The sequence below is a fragment of the Scyliorhinus torazame genome, chromosome 21, assembly GCF_047496885.1.
Source record: "Scyliorhinus torazame isolate Kashiwa2021f chromosome 21, sScyTor2.1, whole genome shotgun sequence".
NCBI classification, from domain to species: Eukaryota; Metazoa; Chordata; class Chondrichthyes; order Carcharhiniformes; family Scyliorhinidae; genus Scyliorhinus; species Scyliorhinus torazame.
This window is the reverse complement of record NC_092727.1, coordinates 81,491,124-81,508,040: the sequence shown is the minus strand read 5'-3', so window position 1 is coordinate 81,508,040 and position 16,917 is coordinate 81,491,124. Positions and strand designations below refer to the sequence as shown.

General features: G+C 41.2%; 1 protein-coding gene across 3 annotated transcripts in view; it reads left to right on the top strand.

Moving 5' to 3' along the window:
* Positions 1 to 15,878, top strand: part of gosr2 (golgi SNAP receptor complex member 2) — a 110,298-nt gene extending 94,420 nt beyond the window's left edge. For all 3 annotated transcript variants that reach the window (XM_072486985.1, XM_072486987.1, XM_072486984.1), the window contains one exon: positions 14,489 to 15,878. In XM_072486985.1, the coding sequence (XP_072343086.1) occupies positions 14,489 to 14,650 (162 nt within the window). In that variant the 3' untranslated portion in view covers positions 14,651 to 15,878. The remainder of the gene's footprint in view (positions 1 to 14,488) is intronic.
* Positions 15,879 to 16,917: the final 1,039 nt, after the last annotated feature.

Below are 16,917 nucleotides of genomic sequence, written 5' to 3'. Positions count from 1 at the left end.
GAACTTGCTCTCTAAACCTGTCTGCCTCTCTACCTATCTCTCTTTTAAGACATTCCTTAAAACCTATCTCTTTGACCAAGCATTTGGCTGCCTGTCTTCATATATCCAGATGTAGCTGAATGTCACATTTTGGTTGATAATCACTTCTGTGAAGTGTTTTATTACATTAAAGGCACTATATAAATGCAAGTTGCTTTTGGTGTCATGTTGTATGGTCAGCATATTATGAAGAATCTTCAGAGCAACATTTAGAGTACTACTCTGGCATATCCTAGGACTACACACAATCAAACATTGGACAGGCAGCTGCCATCATTTCATGTGATCCCTTGGGGACAGTGGTATTTTAACAAAGAACAGATTAAGTTTTGTTTTGCTAGAATGGCCTCCTTCTGTACTGTATGTTCTATGTTCTATGTTAGAAAATGTCCATCTCTGAATAATCGCTGAAGGAGAGAGAAAGGCCAGATATATAAATTAAAGAAAATGTATGAAAACGACAAATACTAGATTATGAATTCTACTTGGGTTACATTGTCAGCAAAGTGTTGGTGAAGGATTGAGGAAGTTTAGTAAAGAAAAAAAGCTTGTGAATTGAAATGGAAGGAAATAATGAAAAGTGATTCGGACGCAAAGAACAACTGATAAACTACAAGAGAGATGCAATGTGCAGGATTTTATGGTGCATAATGGTTTCCGCACCCACTTCCAGCAAAAAACGTCAGGCCAACCCAAATTCGCTCCTTTTGCCCTGCAATAATTTAATGTTTGGGGGGCATTGTCTGCTCTGCTCCATGTCCGGCTACTGCTCACTAATCTTCTACATATTTAGCAACATGTTTAATTTACAATCCTATCCTTGTCTAAAAATTCCTTCATAATTTTGTACCATGCTATTGCTGCAAACATATCCACCCTGTGTTCTGTGCTGATCAATTTCTTGGATTCCAGCCTCTAGTGCAATCCCTCCCCCTTCTTTCCCTCCCATTCTTACACTCTTTCGCTCTCTTGCCCTGCCTCTCCCTCTCTTTCATCCCCACTTTTGGTGGAAGAGTGTAGCCATGTAAAATGGCTGACTCCACATTAGAATGGTCAAACCCCGATTTAAAATGGCGAACGGAAGAGGCTGATGGGAAAATCAGCCAACAGGATTCAAACAGACAGCTGCAGGTAAAACAGTGTATTCGCCTCTGGAGAAGCCAGACCAAACCGATACCTGCAGCCATCAACATAACAACACCCCAGCCATCTGCATATTAATCAGCAATCCCCGGGAACAATTGATACAAAATAGACACATAAAGCCGACCCAGACCTTTCGACGTCAGCAGGAGCTGACACAAAGAGAGGTAAACGACCACCCCTCGATCAAGGAATCGTTCCAGTATTGGAGAATATTGAACCAAGTGATTGGGGCCAAGTCCAATCACTTGGAACCAGGTTCAAGGTCCGCCCCGAGAGGCGGGAAGCCCCTGGGGAGTATAAGAATAGGGGCCAAGTTCAAATCGACCCTTCTCCTCTCTGCACCCTTCGAGACCCTTCTGAAAGGCAACATAAGTTTTACTCCAACGATCGCTACCAGATAGACACTCCTGACTATCGACCTGTACCAGCTTTTGAATCCCGCAGGCTCAGAACCCATTCGAAAGGCCATTCGTTTCCCTGACCTGGTGGGCCATTTCCAAAGTTAAGTATTGGCATGTAAGTGGTAGGAAGTAGTTTAGAAGTAGAATTAATGTATAAGTATTAATTGCTGTATATAATAAATGAGCGTTGATTTAACTCTTACTATGCGGTGTGTTGGATTATTGATCATTACTCGGACTTGAACCACGTGGCGGTATCAGAAAGATACCTGGCGTCTCAAGAGCAAAGGTGACAGAATTAGAGCAAATAAACTAAGGCTAAAACGAGAAACAAGAGCCTACATCTGTCTTTGATAATTTCTGCCTAAGCATCATCACCTTCAAAAACTTATTTCGGACTTGTTTCTTTGATCAAGCTTTTAGCCCACTCTCAACCCCTAACCATCCCTCCCATCTTGAATGAGTTTCCTTGCTCCTAATTGTGAAATTCAATGTCTCTTCAGCTTAAAGGTGCTATATGTGGTGTGCAGGGTAGGGGAGAAAGAGGAAGGAGAGAGCAATTCCTCACTCTCTCCAGTTATCACTGGTTATCTATTAGCTGGTTTCCAGGAAGATCATCATTCTTGACTTTGTAGAAGCTAAAAGCTGTGAGTGGATATTTTTGTGCAATAATTAAATGTCTCTTTGCATTGTAGGAATGAAGCATAACTTCATTGATTGAGGAAATGTTGTGCTCAGTCTGAACATTATGGCGTAGATAGATGATGCCTGTATGTGATCTCTTGCTCCTGTAATGTCCTGCATTCTGCACCACTGTGGCTTCTGGGCTCTCATCACTAACGTGGCTGCATTCACTGATCCTCTTGTTGAACTTTATGGGGTCATTTCGGGCAAAAGGATATGGATGTTTGCAGAGGATACAGAAGAGGTTGACCAGAATGTTGCCTGGAATGGAGGGCAATAGCTATGAGGAAAGGTTGGATAAACTTGGTTTGTTCTCAACTGGAATGACAGAGGTTGAGGGGCGACCTGATAGAAGTCTACAAAATTCTGAGGGGCATGGACAGAGTGGATAGTCAAAAGCTTTTTCCCAGGGTAGAAGAATCGATTGCTAGGGGCATAGGTTTAAGATGCGAGGGGCAAAGTTTAGAGGACATGTGTGAGGGAAGTTTTTTTTACACAAAGGGTAGTTGGTGCCTGGAACTTCCTGCCGGGGAAGGTGGTTGAAGCAGGTGCGATAGCAACGTTTAAGGGGCGTCTTGACAAATATATGAATTGAATGGGAATAGAGGGATACGGACCCCGAAAGTGTAGCAGGTTGTGGGTTAGGCGGGCAGTATGGTCGGCGCTGGCTTGGAGGGTCGAAGGGCCTGTTCCTGCGCTGTACTTTTCTTTGTTCTTTAAAAATCTTCTGTGTGTTCACAGAAGAAAGGTTATGTCAGACGCTCATTGTAATTTTTCATAATTTGCTGTTATATTCTAAGTTGCAGAATTGGCCAGCCACATTTTTGGGGGGCCTGGCCTAGTAATTGAGACGCCTGTGCAAAAATACAGTCTAATCGGAAATGTATTTGCATAATGTTAAGCAGAACAAAACGTCTGCTGCTAACCTGTTCGAAGAATTCTAATTGTGCATTCCTCCAGGTTATAAGGTAATATGGTTGGGGGACGGTTTAGCTCAGTGGCTGGTCAGCTAGTTTGTGATGCAGAGCGATCTTAACAGCGAGGGTTCAATTCTCGTACCGGCTAAAGTTATTCACGAAGGCCCAGCCTTCTTAACCTTGCCCCTTGCCTGAGGTGTGGTGATCCTCAGGTTAAATCGCCACCAGTCACCTCTCCCCTTCAAAGGGGAGCTAATGGTTACTGGGACTATGCCGGCTTTACTTACTTACGGCAATAATCATTGATGGGGCTGTTACCATTCAGTTAGCCTCCTGTAAATGACCCCTGCATTGGCTGCATCAAGACAAGTGGCTCCATAGTTGGCACAGTGCACTGACAAACCGCACCAGACACCCCCACTGGTACAGCAGAATGTACTGTTGGGAGTAATGCATAAACATCACTGCGATCTGGCCTTTTAGCTTGGCTTTAAACTTGAAAGATTATTTCTCAATCACTTTTTTCCCCTCAAATTTCAGTATTTATAGAGTAAAAGTTCCCGCAATATTGTCACTTCAGCAGTGATTACTTTGGAAGCAGCTTTGACGGACTTGACGTAAATCATAAATATCAAACTTTTGAAAAGTCCACTGCGCCCATTCTGTCACTCTCAGTGATAAGAGTTGTTTTATACACATTTAAAAATGATTGCAAGAATACTTATCAAACCATGTAACTTTCCCATTGATTAAACGGTACATTTCCAACAATTACAGTACTTGTTATGTCACAGGCATTCTGTAGATTATAAATGCTGATGGATTACTTGAAGTTTGAATTATTTTTAAATTTCCATTGTAGTGTGTGGAAAAAAGCTTGCCCAATTGCCAAGGTAGGTGTGACAATGTGACTTAGCTTTTCTGTGCTGCTTGTGTGTTTGTTCAGCATTCCAGTTGAAATTTACCCCCCCTCCCCCCCCTACGTCTGTCATAGCCCTTTTCTCTATCTGTGTTGGCAGCCAGTTGGAAGCTCTTTATCTAAGGTGTGGTCCCTGGGAACTGAGGAGCAGACAGCAGAACTGTGAGAAACACAAGGCCGGCCTGTTTCTAACTGGGAGCAGAGAATTCGATGAAGTCGGAATCACTTGCACTTACACCACTTCCGTGGCAGGCTGGATCATTCTTGCCAATATGCTTGCTTGCTATTGAAGTTAACAGTCAGAAAGCAAGAATGCACGTGTTACACTTGTTTGCCTTTTGAAAAAGAAAGCCAAAACTATCCAGCTGTTGGTTTGGATTTGGTTTTGACCTGGGATTGGATGGTTCAGATCCAGGCTATCTATTGATGAGTAGATCTTGGTTCCCACGCTGTAGGTTTAACCATCAATTCCAAAGTGGCTGCCTCCAGATAGAAAACATCTGTGTCCTTGGGTTGTTTTCACAACTTTAGAAATGATCTAAGCTGTAAACTATATAAACAACAGATAGTGTGTAACCACAATTAGATGGCCCCAGCACACTTTGCTGAATGCTTGTAGAGGATTCATTTTATGTTCGGCCTGGTAACTAAATGTCTGCAATAAAGATTTTTCTGATCTTTGTTCTCATTTTATTGAATGGAAGGAGATTCTTGCTTTCTCTATTATTCTACATTGTTTTATTTCTCTATCCCTGCTGAAGTGACAATATTGCGGTAACCTCTACTCTATAAATACTAATGTTTGAGGAATAAAAGCGATTAAGAAATAATGGCTCCAGTTTAAAATCACGCTAAAAGGGTATATATATCACAGTGTGACCTAAAGTTTCTGCAATCCTAACCTTGCGTTCTGCAGTACTGGTGGGGTGTTGGACACAATTTGTCAATGCACTGTGCAGACCATGGAGCCACTTGACTTGTCTTGATATAACCAATGTTGGGGTCAGTTACACGGGTCTATCTAAATGGCAACACCTTCATCAATGATTATTGCCTTACAGTCTCCTTGTCAGGTAGCAAGAAAACAGCTTCTGGTAAAACTACATGCTTGGTATGCACATGGGCATGCTGTGCCAGTCTTGCAGTCATGCGGTTGCCATCTCCTATATCTCATAAAGCCTCAGAACCTGCAACAGATTTGTTTTTTCACCATTTAAAACGGTTTGTGATTATTTCTGTTCAAATTTGCTCAGCCATCGATTCCCTGTGGAATCTCTTTGTGTAAGGGTGTCTCCAACTATTGTAGTTTTCAGTTGTAATTGATTCTCTGGAAGGATGGGATAGCCATCGACTGAGCTGGGTTTAGGGCAGGCAGATAAAACAGCAACCACCTTTGCATATTTTTTTTTAGTCACTTAAGGTATGTGGGCTTCGCTGGATAGGCCAGTATTCATTACCCATCCCTAACTGCTCTTGAGAAGGTGGGGGTGAGCTGCTGTTTTGCACTACTGCAGTCCATGTGGTGTAGGTATCCGGATTTGATCCAACAACAGTGACGGAACAGTGATACATTTCCAAATCAGGATGGTGAGTGGATTGGAGGGTGGTGTTCCCAGGTATCTGCTACCTTTGTCCTTTTAGATGGTAGTGGTCGTGGATTTGGACAGTGCTGTCTAAGGAACCTTGGTGAGTTCCTGCAACGCATCTGGTAGATGGTAAACACTGCTGCTACTGTTTGTCGGTGGTGGAGGGAGTGAATGTTTTTGGAAGGAATGCCAATTAAATGGGCTGCTTTGTCCTGGATGTTGTCAAGCATTTTGAGCGTTGTTGGAGCTGCACTCATCCAGGCAATGGGAGAATATTCCATCACATTCCTAACTTGTACCTTGTAGATTGTGGACAGGCTTTGGGGAGTCGGGAGGTGAGTTACTTGTCACAGGATTTCTATCTCTGACCTCTTATAGCACAGTATTTATGCGACCAGTTCAGTTCAATTTCTGATCAATCCCTGCCCCCGCAAGATGTTGATGGTGGGGGATTCAGTGATGGTAATGTAATTGAATGTCAAGGGGTGATGGTTTGATCCTCTCTTGTTGGAGATGGTCATGGTACTTCTGTAGTGCAAATGTTACTCGCCACATGTCAACCGAAGCCTGGATATTGTCCAGGTCTTGTTGCATTTGGACATGGACTGCTTCAGTATCTGCGAATGAAACACCAGAAAGTAAATGCAGTTTGCTTAGTGCAAAGCAGATCACTACGTGGGCAATTCCAGGGTGCTTTGCTACGACATCGTGTAGGAGGGATTCGTGGCAAGAAGTGATTCAAAAAGCATTCAGGTTTTGAGGGTGCATGGAGAGGGACCTTTCTATTGCTGCCACCTGCACAACCAGGATTCTCTGATGGAGGTTTTGTCAGCCTGAAGGCTGGATGGTCTTCATTTGTTTCTTCAAGCTGTGTCCCTACTTCCAATATTAGTTCTAAGATTGTTTACTGAGTGATACCTCGAGTGTGTTCACGAACATGGCATCCAAATTAGGGGCTGGTTTAGCACAGGGCTAAATAGCTGGCTTTTAAAGCAGACCAAGGTAGGCCAGCAGCAGGGTTCAATTCCCGTACCAGCCTCCCTGAACAGGCGCCGAAATGTGGCGACTAGGGGCTTTTCACAATAACTTCATTTGAAGCCTACTTGTGACAATAAGCGGTTTTCATTTCATTTCATTTCAATTTGTTCATGTATTATAATCCCATAGAATTGAGGAAGGGGGTAGGCCATTCAGCCCTTTGAGTCTGCTCCGTGATTCCTGAATATCATGGAATATCCGATTTTGGTCTCAACTCTGGTTTCCTGTTTGCCCCCAATAATCCTTGACTTGTCTGTCAAAAATCTAACTCAGCCTTGAATAAATTCAGTGGTGCAGCTTCTATTACTTTCTGGAAGGAGACTTCTACAGACTAACAACCCTCTGAGAGGAAAAAATCCTCATCTTATTTTTTTAGTTGTATCCCCGAGTTCTAGTCTTCCCCAGGGGCAGAATCGTCTTTGCTCGATCAAGTCCCCTCAGGTTCTTGTATGTTTCAATAGGCTCATCTCTCATTTTTCTAAACTCTAATGGGCAAAGACCCAACCGACTGAACCTTTCTTCATAAGGTAAGTCCTTCATCCCAGGAAGGAGTCAAGTGAACCTTCTCTGAACTGCTAGCGTAGTTATATCTTCTTTCAACCAAGGAGATCAAAATGTACATGGTACATCAGATATGGTCTCACCAAAGCCCTGTACAGCTGTAATAAAACACTCCTGCTTCTAATTACCATTCCGCTTGCAATAAACATTAACACTCAATTTGAATTGCTAATCACTCTGGGTACCTGCATTCTACCTTATTGTGATTCATGTGCCCAGGATACCCAGATCCCTCTACCATCAAGTACTGCAATCTCTCACCATTTAAATAGTGTACTGTTTTGCCATTCTTCCTGCTAAAATGGACAAGTTGTATATTTATTCCCACATTCTACTCCATCTGACAAAGTTTTGCCTGCTCACTTAATCTGTCGTATGTTCCTTTGTAGGTAATTTGATGGAAGGGGTATTGGTGGAAGCCAGTTAAGATCATCCAGTATGTTAGCAGCTCTAGTATCAATGTTAAAGGTGGTATTGAAGTGTTTAACTTGTACTGTAACTGATCAGTAGTCTGGACTATTAACTTCCCCTGGAAATTCTGTAATTTAATCTTTAGTCTGATTTCCAATTTCTTGGATAGAGAGTGTTTCATAAATGTTTCCTTGCCTTCAACGTTGATTAAAGATTGTTGAGATTTTCAGAAATGTTCAGTTTTGATGCACTGAAAGACTGCCTGCTGGGCAGTCTTGGTATCTTCGCACTACAGTGCAAGAATCTCAAAATGGCTGCCGCTGGTGAATTTCCCACTTTTTTTCAACTGGGTTGATGGGTTTTCTTATGGATGGGATTGCTGCCTGTGAGTCGATCCGATCAACTGAGTCATGTGAAGCCTCGGAGTTGCGCTGACTTAGTGAGTGGTTGAATTCTCTTAAGTTTGGTTGTCTGTCGTACTAGACTGTTTGGTCTAAAGTACGATCATCTTTGGTCTGCAGGGAGCCAGAAAGTTGTTTTGTCTTGGGTGCTCAAGACTATGCGATCATTGATTAATTAACTCATCCTTCAGCACCACTTATCCACACGCACTAGCTAGGCAATGCAAATCAGTAGAAAATAATTCAATCGATTCCCCAAATTATTGCGTCCCAATTAAACTTCCTTTGGTTAAAACGTGCCCATTCTGTAACAAAGTTTGCTGTAAAATAGGTGTCAAAGAGTTTGAGAATGGTCTCGAAATGATCTTCCTACCAAAATCATCACTTCACACTTCTCTGCACTGAACTTCATCTGCACCCGTCTGCCCAGCACACCAACTTGTCTCTGTCCTCCATTACAAATCCTTCTCCAGTCCAAAATACATACTCTTGTTTCTTGTCATTCAGTCAATTTGGTATCTATTTTACTGCTGTCCCTTTAATTCCATGAGCTATAACGTTGCTCACTAGTCTGTGTCCGGCATTGCATTCGCAAGTTTACCCTTAACAAATGCATGCTGGCTTTCCTTAAGTAATCTGCATTTTCCCAAGTGAATAGTAATTCTGTAATGAAATATTGTTTCTAGAATCTTCTCCAGCACCAAAGTTAAACTGACTGGCTGGTAGTTGCTCGGCTTATCTTTACACCTTTTTATGAACAAGGGTTTATGATTCTCAGTTCTCCAGTACCCTGGCACCACCCCTCAGTCTAAGGAAGTCTGGGCAATTATGTTCCGTGCCTCTGTAATTTTCACACTTGTTTTCTCAGTGCCCTTGATGCATCTTATCCGCTCCTGGTGCCTTATCAATTTCAAGTAAATGCACCCTATTCAATACCTCCTCCTTATTAATTTTAAACCCTTCAAGTGTCTGAATTACTTCCTCTTTCACCATGGCCTGGGCTATGTCTTCCATGGTAAAATCAGATGCAAGATATTCATTTAGTTCCTCAGCCATGCCCCGTACCTTCATGTGTAAATCTCCTTTTTGGTTCCTATTTGGCCCTACTTTTCTTTCCAGCCTTTTATGATTTATATGTTGATAGAAGATTTTGAAATTTCCTTTTGCGTTAGCTGCCAGTCTCTTTCATACTCCTTAGCTTCACTTATTTGCACTTTCACTTCCCCTATGGCCCTTCAATATTCAGCCTGTTTCTTGACTTCTGTCATAAGCACACATTTTCTTTTTAACCTTAATCTCTATCTCTTTTGTCATCCGGGGAACTCCTTTTGGGAATATACCTTGACTGTGCCTGAACAATGTCTTATTTGCAGAGAGCCAATTGATCAGCCACAGGTTTCATGCTAACATTTGATCCACTCTTACCCCATTGAAGTTGGCTTTCTTCCAGTTAGTTATTCGTGTACACAATTGCCCTTTGTCCTTTTCGGAGCCAACCTAAACGTTGATGCAATGATCACTGTCGTCTGAACCTGCTTCTAATGACACAATCCACTTGGCCCATCTCATTCCCAGAAATGAGGTCTCCTTTCTCATTGGATTGGAAACATACTGCTGTAGAAGATTTTCCTGAACATGCTCTAGGAACTCAACTCTCTTTTGTTGCCACTATCCCAGCCTATATTTGGATAATTAAAGTCCCTCATTATATCTCCTGCAAAATTATTGAATCTCTTTAGTTCTTTTGCAAATTTGCTCCTCTATATATCTCACTAGTTGATGACCTATAGAATACAGCATGCAATGTAATTGTACCTTTTTGGTTCCTTAGATCTCGCAAAATAGATATTGTTCTTGCCCCCTCACACATTCTCTCTCTCTCTCTCTCCACCATCACAATGTTCTCAATCAATACTGCTTCCCCTCTGTTATAACCCTCGTGGATGTCACTGCATCAGGACTATATGATTCCCCATGACTTGCACTGAATACAAGCTTCCCTGGTAACAAGGGGGTGGGGCTTTCCTTAACAGAAGATTAACTCACTTGTATAAAAACCTGACCTGGGTGCAGCTCGAGGAGGGAGATCTTTCGGGGAATGGAGATCTTGTATATCATAAATAAAACCTAATCTTTGGTTTCTATCTGCTTGGTCAGTGTGTGCTGCTTTAGAGGATTCTATACCCTCTCCCTCATTTTCCCTTAATAAAATCCCTTTAACCTTTGAAATTCTGAGAATACAGCCCAAGTTTGTGTGTAACCTTTCATTATAATAATGGAGTCCAGGTATCATTCTGGCATTCTCATGCTGCACTTCCAAGACCAATATATTCATCTATCTCATAGCACTCAAGGTATGGTCTAACCAGGGTCTTGTACAGCTGAAATGATTTCCACCTCTTCGTATTATAAACATATGAATTAGGAGCAAGAGTAGGCCACTCGGCCCTTCGAGCCTGCTCCGCTATTCAATAAGATAATGGCTGATCTGATTGTAACCTCAACTCCATATTCCCACTGCGATAGACTTTTACTCCCTTACTTATCGAGAATCTATCTGTCACTACCTTGGAAATAGTCATAGACTCTACTCCCACCACCTTTTGAGGAAGAGTGCTCCAAAGACTCTCAACCCTCTGAGAGAAAAAAATTCCTCATCGCTGTCCTAAATGGGTGACCCCTTATGTTTAAACACTGGTCCCTAGTACTAGATTCTCCCACAAGAGGGAACACCCTCTCCACATTGGCCCTATCAAGACTTCTCAGAATCTTGTATGTATCAATTAAGTCACCTCTTAGTCTTCTGAACTCCAGTGGATACAAACCTAGCCTGTCAAACCTTTCCTCATATGACAACCCACCCAATCCTGGTGTCCTCGTCTTCCAGGTATAAAAGTTAGCATTCCATTAACATTTTTGATTCTTTTCTGTTACTGTCAATGACACTTTAATCATCCATAAATCTCTATTCCCAAGTTTCTTTGCACCTCCATTGTTTTAACTTTTCACCATTTAGAAAGTACTCTGTCTGCCCTCTTTTAGGACCAACGTAGCTGACCTCCTATTTGCCTAAATCCGTTTGCTTAATCTGTTAATATATCTTGTAATTTTATGGTTCTGTCTACGCTGCTTATGATGCCAGCTATCTTTATGTCTTTGGCAAACCTGGATACGCGAGCTTCTATCCCATCATTTAAATCTTTAACAAATATGGTAAATAGTTGAGGGTCCTTGCAGGACACTACTGGGCGCATCCTATTCTGTCTGTCTGCTCCGCCAATTTACTAACCAAATAAATGTTTTATCTTCAATTTCATGAGCTTCAACTTTACCAGTCTCTCTTATGAAAGACTTCATTAAGTGCCTTCTGCAAGTCTCCATGATTAAAATCCATAGACATTCCTTTTTTTGCTCTTCAAAAAAAAAATTCAATCCAAGTTCCTCAGGCACGCCGTTCTAATAAATCCGTGCTTGTTCTCTTTGATCAGCTGAAAACTTTCAAGATCTCACTTGAACCCTTTTTGGTGAACTTATGTCACAGTCTGAGTCAAATAGCTTTCTCCCATCTACAGCCTCAGTCTTATCAGCCTTTTCTTCATTAAAAACAAGTTCTGCTTTGTTTGTTTACGTCTCTTCACACTTTAGGGCTTGCAATTTTTTCCACACTCTTCAATGTATCTTTGTGATTTTGCAAGGATTGCACTCAAATGCACAAGCCTATGTATTCTACAACGTGGCCTAAACCGTGATCTCCACAATCCTGGAATAACATGTTTCGGCTTTTAATCAAATGTCATTGAAATGTATTGAGAACTGCTTCATAAAACTGGATATTTCCAGTCTAGTAAGTGTTTTGCGACAGCAAAACGGTTTGTACAGCTACCAATTTGCTTCTTGAGTATACTGTAATTGTGTTTAAAATATCTCAAATATAAGATAAATCACTGGCCTTGGTGGTCAATAATCAAACCCAGATACTTAGCCACCTTTACTATTCTGGCCTTTCATCTTGTGTACCTGGTTCCTTATCCAATATGCACAGCCTTGTATTTATCTACGTCTGGGTGTTTGAATGTTTCAGATTATAATTTATGCCAACCCACGATTGTACATTTCTGCTGTGGGAAGAATTGACAGTATTGTTTGCTTTAAATCTATGCAGATTTGGCGATAGTTTTATGTTGATATGGGTACAGAGTTCTATAATTGAACCTCCGCAGGAGTGAATGAAGATTTGCCAGAATTAGTTTTAACATCAGGAAGTTTGCAAATTGATTTCCTCAATGACCTTATAATATAATGTGATTCCGCTGATAACTGAAACAGTCTAATAGATGTGAATTACTGAAGCATTTCATATGCTTGTATACTGAATTGAATCTTGACTCTCGAGTTAATAGAAGCAAATTGAGGGCAGTTTTGGTAACATTAGAAAAAATGACTGTCACATATAAATTGCTTTACATATAATACTTTTAACTGGGCAGTTTCTTTATTGGTCCCCTTTCAAAAAAAAGTCAATTGCAAAGAATCTATTTTAAAAATTGTTTTCAAAAAAACATTTGACCCATCAAATCACAGGACTCCAAACCATCTCTACAAACATTCATAACCCCAAACTCTGACCAATTGGATCCCAGAGCCTGTTTCAACCTGAATCTTGTCCACAGCATCAGGTTCCCTCCCCCCAGTGCCTAATATTTTATAAAATACAATTTTGTCATTATGCCACCGTGGTGTTACTCCATTGACCATGCTGTAACCTACCAAAAAAACATTTTTAACACAATTAGTTCTACTTTTAGCTATGTAGTGAGTGAAAAGTAAAAATCTAGCTTTTAGCATATTGATCCCATTTTCCATTGTTTTTGACAGTTTTTCCTCAACGAGGCCTGATAGATCTCCCAAATACTTCCAAACTTCGCTTTGCATCACGGGATTGCTTGGTTTTTGAAGTATGCTGTTGTCCAGACACATTATACATATTTGTGTGTGTGTGTGTAATTTTTTTCATTATTCAGTCAGTCTTCTGTGGTGTAGCACATTGAGTCGAGACCAAGTGTAATCTTCAGTTGGAATGGGGTTATATGCCAAGGACCAAACATGCTGATATATTCTATTCTCATTTTAGAATCATAAGTTCTGTCCTTATTTTTTTATGTTTCCATTATAAATTGCACATTCATAATGGGAACTATATATGTGACAAAAACAGAAAATGTTGGACAATCTCAGTAGGTCTGACAGCATCTGTGAAGTGGGAACGGAGCTATCACTTAGAATCTGGATGACTTTGTCAAGCTGTCTATGTAAACTTGTTGCACTGCAGTATGTCCAATATGTATTACTTCTGTCAGTGGTACCACAGTGCCTCCAGTGATAGAATGTACGAATCTCTTCAGGTAATTATTATAGTGTTATTCATATAGTGATTGATCTTAAACATCAAAAGACACTTTATGCAATTGATTACTTTAAAGTGCACTGACTGATTCTATGTAAGCAAATGTTCAGCCAGTACAGGCCAGCAATGCCTCAGACAGCAGTAAAGTCAATGGTAAGTTGATTTGTTATGCTAGTTTTTATTATTTTATGTGATGTGGACTTTGTTGACAAATCTAAAAATTATTGCTCATCTCTAATTGCCCTTGAGAAGGTGATGGTGAGCCAAAATCATTGATGGTTTTAGGTGTCACCTTTTGGTTATGAATGGACAGCTTTTGTAACTTTTGCTGCCAGAGTAATTCTACTGACCAACGAGTCTTCTGTACTTTCAACATTGACATTGCACCTTACAGGACCTCAGGACATTATTTTTTTAAACTTCATCATGGATGTGAGCGTCGTTGGCAAGACCAGCATTTCCAGCTCATTTTTAATTCCACTTGAAAGGTGGTGATGAAGAGCTTTGTTGAATCACTACAGCCCTGCTTTGCTGTTACAGAGAGCATTCCAGGACCCCAAAACGATGAAAGAACAGTGATTTTAAAGTTGGGATGGTGTGTGACTAGGAGGGGAACTTGTGAATCTGCTGCCTTGGTTCTTTAAGGTGGTTGAGGCTGTTGGGAAGGAAAATCTGGTCACTGTTGTAATGTAGGAAAAGAGACAGCCAGTTTAATTTGCAATGTGATAATGACCAGGTAAATATTCTTTTCCAGGACTTTGGTTGTGGGATAAATATTGGGCAGGTCACAGGGCAATTGTTCTTCAAAACAGTGCCATGGGAACTTTTATATCCATGTGAGAGAGCTTTGAATAATTAATTTTGCTAATTTGGGTGTTTAAAATGGCCTCTTTCTCAGGCTATTTTGACGGTTTTGCAGTTGTACTCTTTATTTTTCTGTCTTGTGTTGCACTTTGTCTAATAATTTGTCCATCATTGCAGGGAGCACAAAAGAAGATTCTGGATGTGGCAAATATGCTGGGAATGTCAAATACTGTGATGCGTCTCATTGAGAAACGGGCCTTCCAGGATAAGTTCATCATGATTGGTGGAATGGTGCTCACCTGCGTCATCATGGTTTTGGCGGTTAAGTACTTGACATGAGTAGATGGCGGACTCTGCTTCAGGAAAAGAATAGGTATTTCCATGAAAAGACTGCCCAAGTTTTTGTCTGACTCATTGCTTTCAGACTTCTGCCCCCCCCCCAACCCACTCCTCCCCCAAACACCTATTTCAAAATTAATGAATGAAATCTAGACTGCCAGACTGGATGAAAAGCTCCACACAATTTGTAATGATGCTTCCAATTGTTTCGGATAGAACCCTACGATCAAAGATTTGATGAAGGCTAATAATGCTAATTTTAATAATTACAATGTTGGATTCATATCATTTTAGTTTTGTGGTACCTGGACGATAAGAAACCTTTGCCTTCACTTAAGAAGCATATATTTGATATAGCTGATTTGAGTGTGTTGCCAGGAAACCACTTTACAGTAATTGTCCCTCGCCTCTTTCCCCACCCCGTCTTCTCTTTGGGAAGAAAATCGAGTAATTCCTGGTGTCCGAGATGACCGTTTCAGAAAAAGCATTTTTCAACAACACCCCTTAACCATTTCAGTCATTAAAACGAGGCTTCCATACTTCCCCTGACAAATGCCGCAGTGCTTCAGGAGATGGCTAGTTGCCTGGGTTTGCACAATCCCTCTCCACCACTGTTGAGCCCACAATTCTCTGGAGAACAAGTTCCTGATTCCAGCCATGCTTCAGAGGCAGCTGTTGACTTGAGAGTGGTTTGCCACATAGTCAGTGAGAAACTCTTGAGGACGAGTGAAGCCAGGCCACCCACACTCACCACCTAATGGTGGATTCCTGACAGCGTTGAGAGTTCAGTACACAAAATCGTCTACTCCTGCCTGTAACTGTTTATCCAGTGATAGTTTTCAACAAAAAAAATCACAGACTTGGGAGAAACAGGAGTTGGACTTAAGAGAACACAGTCCTCTGATGACGGATTCTACTCTTGTTTTGTGAGCCTCTATTTATTATAAAGCGACAAACTACTTTTTACTTATTCAGTTTAGATGGTGCCCAGGTATCATCACAATTCACTGTGAAGATGAGAAATGTTCTTTAGTGTGCCTGCAACAGTAGAGAGTGGATTCTGAGAAAGTAGATGTGATGTGAATTGTTCCTGTTTGGGATAACTTGTATGATCTCTGCATCAGACTGTGTGATCATGTTCCACATTATTGACTTAGTCTGCAGGATACTCTGGAATAACTGAAAAGTAGCTGTTGTACTCTTAATAAAAAGAAACTAAATTGCTTCCCCCCTGCCTCACTGCTCTTTTGTCTTGAGTTCAATGTTCTTTTGTCTTTGGCTGATGCTTAAAGGGACTGTACTTGTCAATCTCTTTTTTTTAAGCACGTTCCAGTGCTCAATTATTTTTTTTCCAAATAAGGGAGCGACTTAGCGTGGCCAATCCATCGACTCTGCACATCTTTGGGTTGTGGGAGTGAGATCCATGCAGGCACGGGGAGAATGTGCAAACTCCACACGGACAGTGACCCGGGGCCAGGATCGAACCCGGCTCCTCGCCACTGTGGGACAGCAGTGCTAACCACTACACCACCGTGCCACCCCTTGTCATTCTCAATGTAGACTGACCTCAAATTACATTACAGAAACATAAAAATAACCTCTGTTCAGGCATCAATATCCATAGAGTCCTGTAAATCTATTTAAGTCCAAAGGTGCTTCTAATTTCTAACTGTTAAGATACAACATGTTTTCATGTATCTCCAGCGATGGAATGGCTCTAGAAATGGTTTGACTTGTGACTGTGCATACCTATAATTTTAATGATTTAATGCTACCACTACAACTTTATGTGTACGCCTAATTTATGTTGATATTCTGTCCATCAGACTGTGAATCCTGTCTTTCCAACTCGATAGGTTTTGAATATATGATGTAGATTTAAATCCAAATCTTAGGGGGCAGCCATTCCTTTTCCTGTGCCTGGGACAATCTGATTGCCTGGACTGTGAGAATATACAGGAAGTTAGGCTGGGAGGAGTGTGCAGTCATAAGGGAGCTTATCTTGATTTTTTTGTCTACTTAAAGTAGGCCGACTCCAATAGGAGTCTGTGCACTTTCCACCCAATTTTCCTGTGTTCACTACCGCCCAGGTGATCGAGTAGCCTAAAGCACGGGAACACTTGCCTTGAAAATCTTTCTTTTGCCATTCCATAGATTAATTTTGCAAATGAGCATGCTTTGAACTGCCACATATGATGCTTGTGTATCTGTCACCTTGACAAATCAAACTTGGTGATTCCTTTGACTTCCTTTTCTCATTCTCTGGA